Raw genomic sequence first — 13,607 nt, 5'->3', positions numbered from 1 at the left:
ACTCCTCTCTGCTCTCTGTCCAGGTTCTCCTCCAGCCCCAAGCCATGTCCTGCTGCAACCCGTGCCAGCCCTGCCAGCCCTGCGGCCCGTGCCCGCTGGCCAGCAGCTGCAACGAGTGCTGTGTCCGACAGTGCCAGAGCTCCACCATCGCCATCCAGCCCTCCGCGGTGGTGGTGACCCTGCCCGGACCCATCCTCAGCTCCTTCCCTCAGAACACCGCCGTGGGCTCCTCCACCTCCGCTGCTGTTGGCAGCATCCTCAGCTCTAACGGAGTGCCCATCTCCTCCGGGGGCCTTGACCTCTCCTGCATCACCAGCGGCTACTGTGGCACCAGATGTCGGCCCTGCTAAATCTGCTGGAAATAAACCTGCAGAAGAACCTCCTAAAGCCTCAGAACATGGTGGTGGACAGAAGACCTTTGAGGCATTGTGTTTAGAGCTTTGAGCCACTTTTTTCCACCTCTTCCACTCTCCTCTGTCTCTTTCCTTTGCTGTTGCTTATTAAAGCCGTGCTGCATCCAAGCCTGGGCTTCTCAGTCCTCCTTTATTCTCCGTCAGCTGTTACAGTCTCTTCAGGGGAAAAGGGGCTTTTTGGAGACAATTGGGTGGAAAGCCACAGAGGAGCCTTGCTCAGTCCCCAAGGAACGAGAGGACAGGACTCACTGCACTGGGTTGTATTTTTCTGCCATGAATCTTGGAGATGGCCCATGGCCATCAGTCCTTCCAGTCTCACTTCAGCTCTTCCCAGATGGGCCTGGAGTTCTTGGCCCTGGAGCATATTGTGTTCATGGGCAGCCCAACAACTGCCGCCCTAAAACAGTGGAGCCCCTGTCGTTGGGAGGCCACTGGATGATGTTGTCAGCCCCTCTGGCTTTTTGGAAATCATAGGACCATAAAGGTTCAAGCAAACCTCGAGCATCAGCAACTCTTCCCATCAGTCCCACCCCACCATATCTGCAAAGCCATGTCCTTCAATGCCACCGTCACGCGTTCTTTCAACACTTCCACGTATTCAGACTCAACCACTGACCGACTCAACCTTCACCTTCTTTCAGTCAAGCAATCTTTCCTCCCACCCAGTCTAACTCTCCCCTGGGGACACTGGAGGTCGTTTCCTCAAGTCCTATGTCTTGTCAGTTGGGAGAAGAGACCAACATACACCTCACTACAATCTCCTTTCACGCCTTGGAGATAGTGACGAGGTCTCCCGTCAGGCTCCTCTTCTCCAGACTAAACGGCCCCAGGTCTCTCAGACGCTATTAGAACTCCAGGGCTCCAGATCCTTCCCCACCTCTGTTCACCTTCCGTGGACATGAACTGCAGCCCCTCAATGTCTTTTGTGAAGTGAAGGGTCCAAACACTGAACACAAGATTTGAGGTTTGGCCTCCTCATCAGTGCCGAGCACAGGGGGACGATCCATTCCTTGCTTCTGCTGGACACACCACCGCTGATCTAAGCCAGGATGCTGTTGGACTTCGGACTTCTTGGCCACCTGGGCCACTGCTGGATCATGTCCAACCACTGTTGACCAGCAAGCCCAGGGCCTTTTCCTCCAACCAGCTTTCCAGCCACTCTTGCCCAAGCCTGGAGTGTTGCATGGGGCTGTTCTGACCCAAGTGCAAGACCCAGCACTTGGCATTGTTGAACCTCTTCCCACTGACCTCAGACCATCAATCCAGCCTATCCAGATCCCTCTGCTGAGTCTTCCTGTCTTTGGGCTGATCAACACTCCTGTCCAGCTTGCTGTCGTCCACAAACTTACCAACCTTCCTAATCTGATAATTCATAAAGATATTAAACAGAACGGACTGTAATACTGAGGCCTGGGGAAAACCACTTGTGACCAGCCACCAACTGCAGTCAGCTCAGCTCAACACAACTCTCTGGACTTGGCTAGACAGACAGTTTTTCACCCAATGAAAATTATGCCAACCAAGCCATGAGCCACCATTGCTCTGGTGCTGTGCAGCCAAGGAGATTTGGTTCCTGCTTCAGGAAATTGTCCCTGGCAGAAACTTCACCCCACACATGTCTCTTACTCCCTCCTACTCTCCATTGCCCTGCTTGTCACAGCAGGTTAAAACAAATCAGGGTCTTTGGTGAGGCAACGGACACTACAGGACTGGGGTTGGGCCATAAGAGCTTCTTTCTTTTGGGCTGTCTTTATTCCTTCTTTCTTTCTTCTTCTCTTTCCTTCTTATTGGTTTCCTTTGCTGTGCCGTGATTCCTCCACAAGACACGCTCCCTTTACAGAAGTCCTATCTCAGCGATGGGTATTTGTGGCCTGTCCTGTCCACGGGTGCCCACTCTGAAGGATTTGGACACAGGCAGTGTGTGAGAAGATGGAGGACAGAAGTACAGGGGACTTGCCCAGGCTATCTTTGCTCTTGGATGCATTCTGTGCCTCTTCCTTCTGGAGACGGTTGGGAAGACAAGGAAGAAGAGGCTCTGAGCTCTAGCAGAGATGATTTCTCCTACCATCCCCACAGCCATTGTATGCCATGTTCATCAGCTCCACAGTGTAGCACATTTCCACCTGCCATAAGGATTGGCGTTCCTAATGGAATCTAGATCTCTCCATTCACAGAACGTGCTGCGGGAATCAGAGCTCATGACCCGTCAGGGAAAAGGTACAGTAAAACTGGAAGGACTGACGGCCATGGGCTCAGGAGTAACCAGGAGGAACTTGCACAACTCCAGGGGTCAGGGCACAAAAGAAAACCCAGTGCGCTGAGTCCTACCCTCTCCTTCCATGGGGAATAGGAAATGCTCCTCTGTTGCACCCAACTCAATACCGCACCAAAAGCCACCTTTTCTGCTGAGGAGGCAGGAAGAATGGTGGCACAAGGAAGACTCAGAGGCCCTGGTATGGATGCAGCAAAACTTTAATGAGTCTAAAGAAGAAAAGGAGATGGCTCCCATGGAGCACCACGGGCAGTCACCGTGATGTGGTGGAGCTCCTGCAGGGTGTCATTCTGCCCTCCCTGCTGAGGGACGAAGGCAAACAGGTCCGCACTACGCTGGCATTGGGACAAGGCAAGAGCAAAGTAAAAAGAGAGAAAAGAGTGGAAGAATGAAACAATGGCTCAAAGCGCTAAAGACAATGCCTCTAAGCTCTATCTCCTGTCCAGAACCAAGTGGTGAGGTCTTCAGAGGTTCTTGTCCAGAGAGGTTGCCAGCATATTTAGCAGGGCCGACATCTGGTGCCACAGTAGCCGCTGGTGATGCAGGAGAGGTCAAGGCCCCCGGAGGAGACGGACACTCCGTTAGAGCTGAGGATGCTGCCCACAGCAGCGGAGGTGGAGGAGCCCACGGCGGTGTTCTGAGGGAAGGAGCTGAGGATGGGTCCGGGCAGGGTCACCACCACGGGAGAGGGCTCGATGACCACAACGGAGTCCTGGCACTGCCGGACGCAGCACTCATTGCAGCTGCTGGCCAGCGGGCACGGGCCGCAGGGCTGGCAGGGCTGGCACGGGTTGCAGCAGGACATGGCTTGGGGCTGGAGGTGCACCTGCGAGAGAGGAGAGAGGAAAGAGAAGTAAGAGACAGCTGAGCAGCAGCACTGAACCCAAGCCCGGGGGAGACAAGGCACCTCAAGGCCCAGCAGATGCTGCACAAGAGGTGCTCAGCAGATACCTCACCAAGTTCCCAGCCCCTCTCTGGGAAAGACCTGCTCTGCCCTTCCCTCTCCGTTCTCCCTCAGAAGCAGCTCCCAGCCCTGCACTAGGATAGCCCTCAGCAGCTGAGACAGACATCGAGGACAGACGTGGCCTCGAAGGAGGACGAGAAGGGTCTTCACACTCACCTGGTTGCCAAGGAGAGGAAGGGAGAGAAGTGGATGAGAGAGCAGGGAGCTGGGCTGCCTTTTATAGTGCTCCTGCTCTGCCTCAGGCCCAGAGCCTCCCTCTGGGAAGGGACAATTTTCTGACAAGCTCCAGTCAAACACAAAGCATCCCAGGTAATGGCATGGGCTGTGTCCTGGTTTCCTGCCCTGCTGCCTTCTCATTTCCTGCCTGATGCCCTGTGCTTTCACACATGAAGGCTTTTGTACGTGCTGGGATGAGAAGTCTGAAATTTCTTGGGCAGAAACATCTAATATATGAGGAAGGATTGGCTTCGGAGCTGTTGGCATCCCATGCGAGCACGTGTTGTGCACCTGGGTCTATCCCAGGAGTGTTTTATCACTCTCTTTGCAAAGTTTTCTTCCTTATCTCCAGTTCAAATCCCCTCTCCTATTGATTAGTGTCATTGCTCCTCGTCCTGTCACAACAGACCTTGCTATCAAGCCTGTCCCCATCTTTTCTGGTGGCCCCCTTTAAGGAAGACCTCAAAGACATCCCCCATCCTGTGGGGAGCCTCTGATCTTTGAGCTAAGGGATCGTAGAGATGCACCAGTCCTGCACAGCTCCTCTCTTTCTCACACAGCATCCATGCTCGTGCTCATTGGTCACATCGATTGCTGAGAGCTTTCTTCTTTCCCCTTGCATATTTGAGAAGCTACAACTAAAATGGCAGAGGCCAATTCTGTTGACAATTGCAGCCAGAAAACACCTTCTGACACAGTACAATTCTACTGATGAGACAAATGTGAGAAGTGAAACATTGAACAGCACACATGGCGATGCAACACGGATCATCCATGGGGCATCTCTATCATTTTAGGGCTGTCAATGGGGCCCTCTAACTTAAGCGGTGCCTGATATAAATGAAAGGCCTGAGTCCTTCCACATATTGCTGCGCTCCAAAGCTGTGGCTCAGCCAGTGCTGGTGCCTGATGGATTCGATGGAAGCTGTGAGGCAACTGCTTGCTTCCACTGTCCCCACTGTATTGGAGCAGGGGGGGCAACACGGACTCTCAAATGCTTCCTCAGGACTGGGCAGGGCAGCAGGCAGCATCCCTAGGGGAACGGCCTCCTTGTGCTGGCAGGAAGGGAAAGGGAGAAACCTTCTCTCTCAAGGAAAGGCCTTGGGTGATCAGCCAAGGACTGCAGGGTCCCTGCCTGTCAACACGGTCACTAACAGCCCCACCACTGCACCCCAGGCCAGCATCAGCTGCCTGCACAGCACCCATGCGGCACTTGAGCTGAGTCTTCTCCTGGCACTGACACATTCTTGACCCAGAAATCCTGGAATGTCTCCATCCCAGCATGCAGAAGAAGCCTCCAGGAGGGAAGGGGCATGGCACAAGGCAGGAAATGAACAGGCAGGGTTGGGGAAAACAAGCACCCAGCCCATGTCATTAGCTGGGATATTTTCGACCACCATGAGCACCTTAGAAAATTGCCACTTCTGTGGAAGCTGCGTCTGGGCCTGGGGCAGGTCAGGGCCACCATAAAAGCCAGAGCAGCTCCTCGCTCTCTCATCCACTTCTCTCACCTCCTTCTCCTTGGGAACCAGGTGAGTCTGAAGCCCTTGCCTCCTGTCCTTCCATTTTCTGGTCATGCAGATTCCTGCTCCTCCCTCCTCTGCTGGGTTGCGGTGCTGCTTATCATGGGAGGGGGGAGATGGGCAAATTTCTCTGACAACCTGTATTGGGGTCTTGTGTGAAGAGGCTTTTCTTTGAAGAAATAGGCAGCAGCCTCTCTGGGGCTGGTGACGCTTTGCAAAACAATCTCTGGAGGAGGCCAAGAAAGCCTTTGGACACACTGGCAACATTCTACCTCCCAAGTCAGCAGATCCATTTGACCCCTTTGCAGTGGTGTGATGGATTGGGGGCAATCTGCTCCTCACACGTCTGCGTGCTCTGACTCCTCTCTGCTCTCTGTCCAGGTTCTCCTCCAGCCCCAAGCCATGTCCTGCTGCAACCCGTGCCAGCCCTGCCAGCCCTGCGGCCCGTGCCCGCTGGCCAGCAGCTGCAATGAGTGCTGTGTCCGACAGTGCCAGAGCTCCACCATCGCCATCCAGCCCCCCGCAGTTGTGGTGACCCTGCCCGGACCCATCCTCAGCTCCTTCCCTCAGAACACCGCCGTGGGCTCCTCCACCTCCGCTGCTGTGGGCAGCATCCTCAGCTCTAACGGAGTGCCCATCTCCTCCGGGGGCCTTGACCTCTCCTGCATCACCAGCGGCTACTGTGGCACCAGATGTCGGCCCTGCTAAATCTGCTCTGGTGATAGCCCAGATGAGGACCTCCAGGAATCCAGACCTCTATTCTGAACTAAGGACAGAGCTCCTGGCCAACGCTGAGCCTCCAGTGCTGCCCTTGCTAAGGAGAGCAACTGGGGATCTCTGAAAACATGGCCACAGTTTGACTTCCCAGCCTTCCTCTCTCTCTCATCTCTTCCTTGTCTTCTGTTCTTCTGGGCTACAAGATCCTCAAAGCCATCACAGGGGATCTGCTGACCCCTCTCCCTCCATGTATCAGCAGATGTGTGCCCTGCAGGATCTACGCTGTGGCCAATGGGCATAGACTTTTGAGAGCTGCTAGTGCTCTCCCTGCTCTGGCTGCCACCTCTTCTTGGAGTGACCTCACTGCCCCTTCAGAGTCATTAAAGCTTTCTGCATTCCAGCCTCTGCCTCCACACAATACTTTTTTGTGTGTCCTTTTCTCTTCTTGTCAGAGAAAAGAAAACAACACTTGGTCTGGGGTGGTGGGAGGAAATTTGGTGGCATATGTGGTCCTTTGATCATTCCCAGAGGAAGGGGAGAGTGGGACGCTTGACAATGGATCACTTACTGTCCTTCTGTTTTGGAGCTGTGGCAACAAATATCAGATTTGTTAAATCAGCCGGCAATGTCCCTGGAGAAGGACCTCCTAAGGCGCTCATCAGAGCGTGATGCTGTACAGGAGAAAGAGCTTTGAAGCACTGTCTTTAGATCTTTGACCCGTTTATTCCTTCTTCCACAGCCTTCTCTCTCTCTCTTTCCTTTCCTTTTGGCTTGTCCCTGTGCCTCAGACAAGCTGAGTCTTCTCCCCCAGCACAGCTCCCTCAGAGCAAGAGGAACCACTTTGAATGCTTCTGGGGCCCCTGACCTGCCAGGTTCTCCTGCAGCACTGGGATTCTCCCATGAAGGGCAGCAACGAGCTGGGCTCACCCTCCGAGGCCCAAGGGGAATCTTTCTGGGCAGAGGAACAGCAAAGAATGCACTGATGCTCACCGGCTGATGTCCTTCTCAGCCCTAAGGGACAGGAGGAGGCCCACAGTCAGTGTGTCCTGCCTTCCCGTTAGTCCAGGAAGGAGAGAGGGTCCGTTGCTCACCCATTAGTTCCCCGCACTGTAATTTCTTTCTCCCTGGGTGGCTTTCAAGGGCATCCAGAGAGGAAGGACAACACAGAGCCCGTGACTGGGGTGCAGCAGAGATTAATTACTGTAACGAAGAGATTAAGATGTCCCTAAGGAGAGGCCAGAGTGGAAGGATTGTCATGGTCACCCAGGAGTCAGTGCCCAACAGAGAGAGGGTCAGGCAGGTCCCCCCTAAGCAGGCTCAGGGGCCCAGGTGAGCGGATGTTCACAGATGAGTCTCTGGGTGCTGGGATGAGAGGCCTGTGATTTCTGGGACAGGATGAGTCGGTGTGGGCAGAAGACACAGACTGAGGGCTGGAAGGATCTGGTGGAGTCAGGTGCTGACAGTCTGGGGCACTGCGGTGAGGTTCTTCTCTTCTGATCCTTGGACAGGAAGGACCCGGCTGCTGCCAGCCCTGCCAGCCTTCCCTTGGCCTCCAAGGGCTCCTGGGAGAATGTGCCCTGTCCTCCTCTTTCCTTCCCTCATGGCTTACCCTAAGAGGGGTGGCTGTGTTTCCACAGGCAGGTGGGCTGCACTTCAAGGTGTCAACTTTCTAACCCCTAGCTGCCTTCAGGGGAAGATGTCAACCTCCTTGGCCTTTCTCTTCCTCTCTCTGTATGATCCCTTAGAATCCTCCAGCAATGCTGCCTGGAATCGGTCCTGCTTCAGCCGTCCTGTCCCTGCTTCAGCAGAGAAGATCCTCAGTCCCATCTCTTGCAGGTAGTGGCAGAGACTGACTCAGTGTCAGTTCCCCATTGTCTCAGGGACACAGATGGGGCCACAGCACTCAGGTCTCACCGAGGAGAGACTCAAACCACAGGCTAACTCTTTTCATGCAGCCTCTCCAGGCAGCCTTTGATGCACTGAGCTGCTTCCCAGGGTCGTCACTCCTGAATGTGTAAGAGCTTTGAGGTTTCATTCTTCTGCTGGCTCTGTGGGGACAGGAGAGACTGGCTCTTGTCCAGAGTGAGGAGCTATTAAGAAAGGAGCGAGCGCCTGGAGATACTGGCAGGGCAACAGTAGTAAACTCTAAAGCTGGAGCCAATAACACCAAAAAACCAGCACAAACACAGCATGAGATGTTGCCAGAATCACATGCCATCTCCAAAGCAGTGAAATTCTCCACTGGCTCTGCATTGGAAATCTTTTGTTTCAAACAATCTTCCTGGGAAAAGGGTTTGGCATTTGCCAGATGACGCCCGTCATCAGAGGAAGCTGGTGGTCTGTGGCTTGGGTGGGCATATTCTTTGCTGGGAAAAAAATCAGATGGATGGCCAAGCCCAGAGAATTGTAGTGAACAGAACTCAAAACCAGTTGACAGTCACTCACATGTGGTGTCCCCGGGGGTGAGTGTTTGGGGTCGGTCTTATTAATAGCTTTCTCAATGATCTGCATGAGGGGATTGAGGGCTCCCTCAGTCAATTTGCAGATGTTCACCAAACCGGGCAGGAGTTTAGTGTATGCTCTAGCAGATAGGAAGGCTCTGCACTTGAGTCACAACAAGCCCATCAAATGATCCAGGCTTGGTGAAGAGTGGCTGAATGTGCCATCAGAAAAGGAGCTGAGGGTGCTGGTTAACAGTGGCTGAACATGATTCAGCATTGGCCCAGGTGGCCCAGATGTCCAACAGCAGTGCTCAGTACTGGTGAGGCCACACCTTGAATCCTGGGTTTGGTTTTCAGGGTCCTCACAAGATGAAAGACACTGAGGGGCTGGAGCACAGCCAGAGAAGGGGAATGGAGTCAGGATGCCTCTGGAGCACAGGGGTTGTGGGAGCAGCTAAGAGACCGAGGTCTTTTTAGGCCAGAGAGGAGAAGGCTGAGATGAGACCTCATCACTCTCTGCACCTCCTGGAAAGGAGGTTGTGATGAGATGGGTGCTGCTCTCTTCTTCCGATAGCAAGCAACAAGAGAAGAGAAAATGGTCTCAAGTTGTTCCAGGGGAGGATTATTAGACTGGCGATGAGGAAAGACAACATCACCAAAAGGGTTCTCAAGCATGGGGAACGGACTACACAGGGTAGGGTCCTCATCCTTGGAAGTATTCAAAAGACGTCTAGCCAGGACACTTGGGACATGGTTTCAGTAGGCATGGTGAGCTAAAGTTGAAAGTTAGACTGCATGAGCTTAGGATCTTTTCCAACCTTAATGATTCTATCATTTCCTAAGAGCCAGGGGGTCTGCTGAACATCATCCATTGCCTTCCCCCAGCCATGGGATCCTCCCTCAAGGGCAGCAGTGCTTGGGCGCCCCATTCACAGAACCTGCTCCAGGGCCCAAGCACCTCCAGGCTTATCTGTCAAGAGGTGCTGTAAGGCTGGAAGGACTGGGTGGCCCTTGGCTCAGGAGTAACCAGGAACAATTTTGCCAGCTCTAAGGGACAGGGAGAAAAGGACAACTCAGTGCTCTGAGTCCTGGCCTCTCCTTCTTTGCAGAATGAGGAAGGCTCCCTGTTGCACCCCACACGATCCTGTACGGAAAGCACCTGTAAATCTGAGTAGATGGGAAGAGTTTCCCCAGAAGGAAGGAAGACTCAGAGACCCAGGCATGGATGCAGCAAAACTTTAATGAGTCTAAAGAAGAAGAGGAGTTGGCTCACAGGGAGCACCACGGTACACACAAGATGCAGTGGAGCTCCTGTGGAGTGTCCGTCTGCCTGACCTGCAGAGGGATAGAAGCCAACAGGTCACAACTAGGCTGGCACTGGGACAAGGCAAAAGCAGAGGAAAGAGAGGAGAGTGGAGAAGAAACCAATGGCCCAAAGCTCTAAACACAATGCCCCTAAGCTCTATCTTGTGTCCAGTCCTTTAGGTTCCTCTCCAGAGACGCTGCCGGCAGATTTAGCAGGGCCGACATCTGGTGCCACAGTAGCCGCTGGTGATGCAGGAGAGGTCAAGGCCCCCGGAGGAGATGGGCACTCCGTTAGAGCTGAGGATGCTGCCAACAGCAGCGGAGGTGGAGGAGCCCACGGCGGTGTTCTGAGGGAAGGAGCTGAGGATGGGTCCAGGCAGGGTCACCACAACAGGAGAGGGCTCGATGACCACAACGGAGTCCTGGCACTGTCGGACGCAGCACTCATTGCAGCTGCTGGCCAGCGGGCACGGGCCACAGGGCTGGCAGGGCTGGCATGGGTTGCAGCAGGACATGGCTTGGGGCTGGAGGTGCACCTGCGAGAGAAGAAAGGGAGCATGGGGACATCTGAGCAGCCGCAATGAACCCAATCCAGGGGGAGGCAAGACACCTCCTGGCCCAGCAGACCCTGCCCAGCTCAAATCCCAGCAGACACCTCATCCAAGTCCCAGCCCCTCTCTGGGCAAGACCTGCTCTGCCCTTCCCCCTCCCAGGAGAACCAGCTCGAGGACAGACCTGGCCTTGAAGGAGGAGGAGAAGTGGCTTCACACTCACCTGGTTGCCAAGGAAAGGTGGTGAGAGGAGTGGATGAGAGAGCAGGGAGCTGGGCTGCCTTTTATAGTGCTCCTGCCCTGCCCTCAGGCACAGAGCCTCCCTCTGGGCAAGGGACAATTTTCTGACAAGCTCCAGTCAAATGCAAAGCATCCCAGCTAATGGCATGGGCTGTGTCCCTGGTTTCCTGCCCCTGCTGCCTTCTCATTTCCTGCCTGATGCCCTGTGCTTTCCCACATGAGGGCTTTTGTACGTGCCGGGATGAGAAGCCCGACGAAAGGCAGATCTTGCCAAACTAACCTGATCACCTTCTATGACAAAATCACTCAACTACTGGATGGGGGAAAGGCTGTGGATGTAGTCTTCTTGGACTTCAGTAAAGCCTTTGACACAGTTTCTCACAGCATTCTGCTGCAGAAAACTGTCAGCCTCTGGCCTGGACAGGCGCACACTCTCCTGGGGTTGAAAACTGGTTGGATGGCCCAGAGAGTGGTGGTCAATGGAGTTAACTCCAGCTGGAGGCCAGTCGCAAGTGGGGTTCCTCAGGGCTCAGTACTGGGTCCAGCTCTGTTCAATGTCTTTACCAATGACCTGGATGAAGGCATCGAGTGCACCCTCAGCAAGTTTGCAGATGACACTAAGCTGGGAGGAAGTGTCGACCTGCTGGAGGGTAGGGAGGCTCTGCAAAGGGACCTGAACAGGCTGGACTGCTGGGCCGAGACCAATGGCAGGAGGTTTAACAAGGCCAAACATTGGGTCCTGCACTTGGGGCACAACAACCTTGTGCAGCTACAGACTGGGGGAAGAATGGCTGGAGAGCTGCCACGGAAGAGAAGGACCTGGGGGGTGCTGGTTGACAGCCGACAGAACATGAGCCAGCAGTGTGCCCAGGTGGCCAAGAAGGCCAACAGCATCTTGGCTTGGATCAGAAATGGGGGTCACCAGCAGGTCCAGTGAGGTATTCTCCCTCTGTACTCGGCACTGGTGAGACCGCACCTCGAATACTGTGTTCAGTTCTGGACCCCTCACCACAAGAAGGATGTTGAGGCTCTGGAGCGTGTCCAGAGAAGAGCAACGAAGCTGGTGAAGGGGCTGGAGAACAAGTCTTACGAGGAGCGGCTGAGAGAGCTGGGGTTGTTTAGCCTGGAGAAGAGGAGGCTGAGGGGAGACCTTATTGCTCTCTACAACTACCTGAAAGGAGGTTGTGGAGAGGAGGGAGCTGGCCTCTTCTCCCGAGTGACAGGGGACAGGACTAGAGGGAATGGCCTCAAGCTCCGTCCGGGAGGTTCAGGTTGGATATCAGAAAAAAATTCTTCACAGTAAGAGTCATTGGGTACTGGAACAGCTGCCCAGGGAGGTGGTCGAGTCGCCTTCCCTGGAGGTGTTTAAGGAACGGGTGGATGAAGTGCTGAGGGACATGGTTTAGGGAGTGTTAGGAATGGTTGGACTCGATGATCCAATGGGTCCTTTTCAACCTTGTGATTCTGTGATTCTGTGATTTCTGGGACAGAAACACCTAAGTATGGGCAGAAGGCTCCGCTTTGCTGCTGGTGGCATCCCGTGCAGGCAGCTGATGGATGCCTGGGTCATTGCTGTGGGCTTGGTTTGTGACAAAGTTGTCAGGAAAATGGGCACCGTTTCCTGTGTTTCTCTTTGGATGCCCAAGGAAATCCCACATGACAAAGAATCACTGCACGTAGAATCACAGAGTTCTCCGAGATGAAAGGGACATTTACCGGTCATCTGGTCCCAAGTCCCCTGCAGAAGCAGGAACGTCTTTTTCTCAGTCGCGTTTCTCAGATCCCCATGCAACCTGCCCTTGAATGTTTCCAGGGATGGGCCCTCTGCTGCCTCCCTGGGACACCTGCCTTTCACCACCTTCGTTGCAAAAAATTTCTTTCCGGTCTAAATCTCCTCTCCTTTAGTTTAACGTCATTGCTCCTTGTCCTGTGATAACAGGCCTTGCTGTGAAGCCTGTCCCCATCTTTCCCTGGAGGCCCCTTGAAGGAAGGCCCCACAGACAGGCCCCATCCCTTTTCTCTTGCTCCCCCCTTCTGTCTGTGAGAAGAAGAAGAAATGACTGGACAGGAACCTCATGTTGCCCCCCTGGACAACAACCGCAAACAACAGCACCTGCTGGGCCCCCCAGATGAAAGCACCTGGGCAGACATGGAGCTGGGCTTCCAGGCCGGCACCCAGTTGATCACGAGCAAGCAATGTGCCGTTGTTGCAAAGAAGACCGGAGTATCCTGGTCTCTATTAAGCAAAGCATTGGCAGCAGCTCGGGGGATGTAATCTGTCCTCTTCCTTCAGCACTGCTGAGGTCAGGCCTGGAGGACTGTGCCTGGTGCCCGCTTCCCCAGTACGAGACAGACATGACCATTCTGAAGAGCGAAGGGCCACAGGGCTGATGAAGGGAGCAGAGCATCTCACATATGAGAAAAGGCAGAGAGAGCCGCTACTTGTCTTGCTGCCATGTGTGGTGGTGTGGAGCTCTCGTGGACTGCAGGGCCCACATGTAGAGGTGACCGTGTGTCTGACCTGCACTCCACCCTCCAAACCACTCTCCCATCCTGCCCTGCCTGGGGCTAAAGGAACTAAGGACGCTACATCCTCCCTGCTGCTTTTCACATCCCAGCCATGCTAAGGCTGGCCTGCAGGGACACAGAACTGAATGACAAGGGGATGTTCCTTGATGTGGGGTTGTTATCTATGAGCTGGTTCATCCTCATGCTCACCTCCTACATCAGCATGATTTCTGCCATCCTGAAGATCTGTGCCCTGCACAGACATTGTCCTACTCCACTTTCCCTGCCCAACACAGACTGATGAACATTTATTAGGTACCCGTACCTGACTCCAGGTTCCCAGCGCACCCTGTACAGCATGGTGCTCTCTTCTACCAGCTTATGACATCTTAGGAGATATGATGAAACCCCTCATGTACACATTGAGGAACAACGGGATGGCAGTTGTCCTCACCAG

The 13,607-nt window shown here is 54.1% G+C and overlaps 3 protein-coding genes and 1 pseudogene across 5 annotated transcripts in view; 2 read left to right on the top strand and 2 right to left on the bottom strand.

Annotated features, from left to right (window-relative positions):
* Positions 1-521, top strand: part of LOC128854515 (feather keratin Cos1-2) — a 172,099-nt gene extending 171,578 nt beyond the window's left edge. For all 3 annotated transcript variants that reach the window (XM_054088261.1, XM_054088258.1, XM_054088259.1), the window contains exon 2: positions 24-521. In XM_054088261.1, the coding sequence (XP_053944236.1) occupies positions 45-350 (306 nt within the window). In that variant the 5' untranslated portion in view covers positions 24-44 and the 3' untranslated portion in view covers positions 351-521. The remainder of the gene's footprint in view (positions 1-23) is intronic.
* Positions 522-2,867: 2,346 nt separating this feature from the next.
* On the bottom strand, positions 2,868-3,842 carry LOC128854561 (feather keratin Cos1-1/Cos1-3/Cos2-1-like). Its single transcript, XM_054088525.1, has 2 exons — positions 3,806-3,842; positions 2,868-3,511 (listed from the first exon to the last, which is right to left on the bottom strand). Exon 2 carries the CDS (start codon positions 3,488-3,490, stop codon positions 3,185-3,187), a length of 306 nt encoding a protein of 101 aa, XP_053944500.1. The 5' UTR covers positions 3,491-3,511; positions 3,806-3,842; the 3' UTR covers positions 2,868-3,184.
* A 1,519-nt stretch (positions 3,843-5,361) lies between these two features.
* On the top strand, positions 5,362-6,505 carry LOC104058527 (feather keratin Cos1-2). Its single transcript, XM_054088497.1, has 2 exons — positions 5,362-5,397; positions 5,770-6,505. The coding sequence occupies exon 2, from the start codon at positions 5,791-5,793 to the stop codon at positions 6,094-6,096; it is 306 nt and encodes a 101-aa protein (XP_053944472.1). The 5' UTR covers positions 5,362-5,397; positions 5,770-5,790; the 3' UTR covers positions 6,097-6,505.
* Positions 6,506-9,855: 3,350 nt separating this feature from the next.
* LOC128854557 (feather keratin Cos1-1/Cos1-3/Cos2-1-like) lies at positions 9,856-10,678 on the bottom strand (annotated as a pseudogene).
* Between the last annotated feature and the right edge of the window lie 2,929 nt (positions 10,679-13,607).

Source organism: Cuculus canorus, chromosome 25 (genome assembly GCF_017976375.1).
Source record: "Cuculus canorus isolate bCucCan1 chromosome 25, bCucCan1.pri, whole genome shotgun sequence".
Classification (NCBI taxonomy): Eukaryota; Metazoa; Chordata; class Aves; order Cuculiformes; family Cuculidae; genus Cuculus; species Cuculus canorus.
This window is presented reverse-complemented; position numbering and strand designations above follow the sequence as displayed.

What these genes read in the sequence shown, in the direction of transcription:
- LOC128854561 (XM_054088525.1), bottom strand. Translation starts at nt 3,490, where the DNA reads ATGTCCTGCTGCAACCCGTGCCAGCCCTGCCAGCCCTGCGGCCCGTGC.
- LOC104058527 (XM_054088497.1), top strand. Translation starts at nt 5,791, where the DNA reads ATGTCCTGCTGCAACCCGTGCCAGCCCTGCCAGCCCTGCGGCCCGTGC.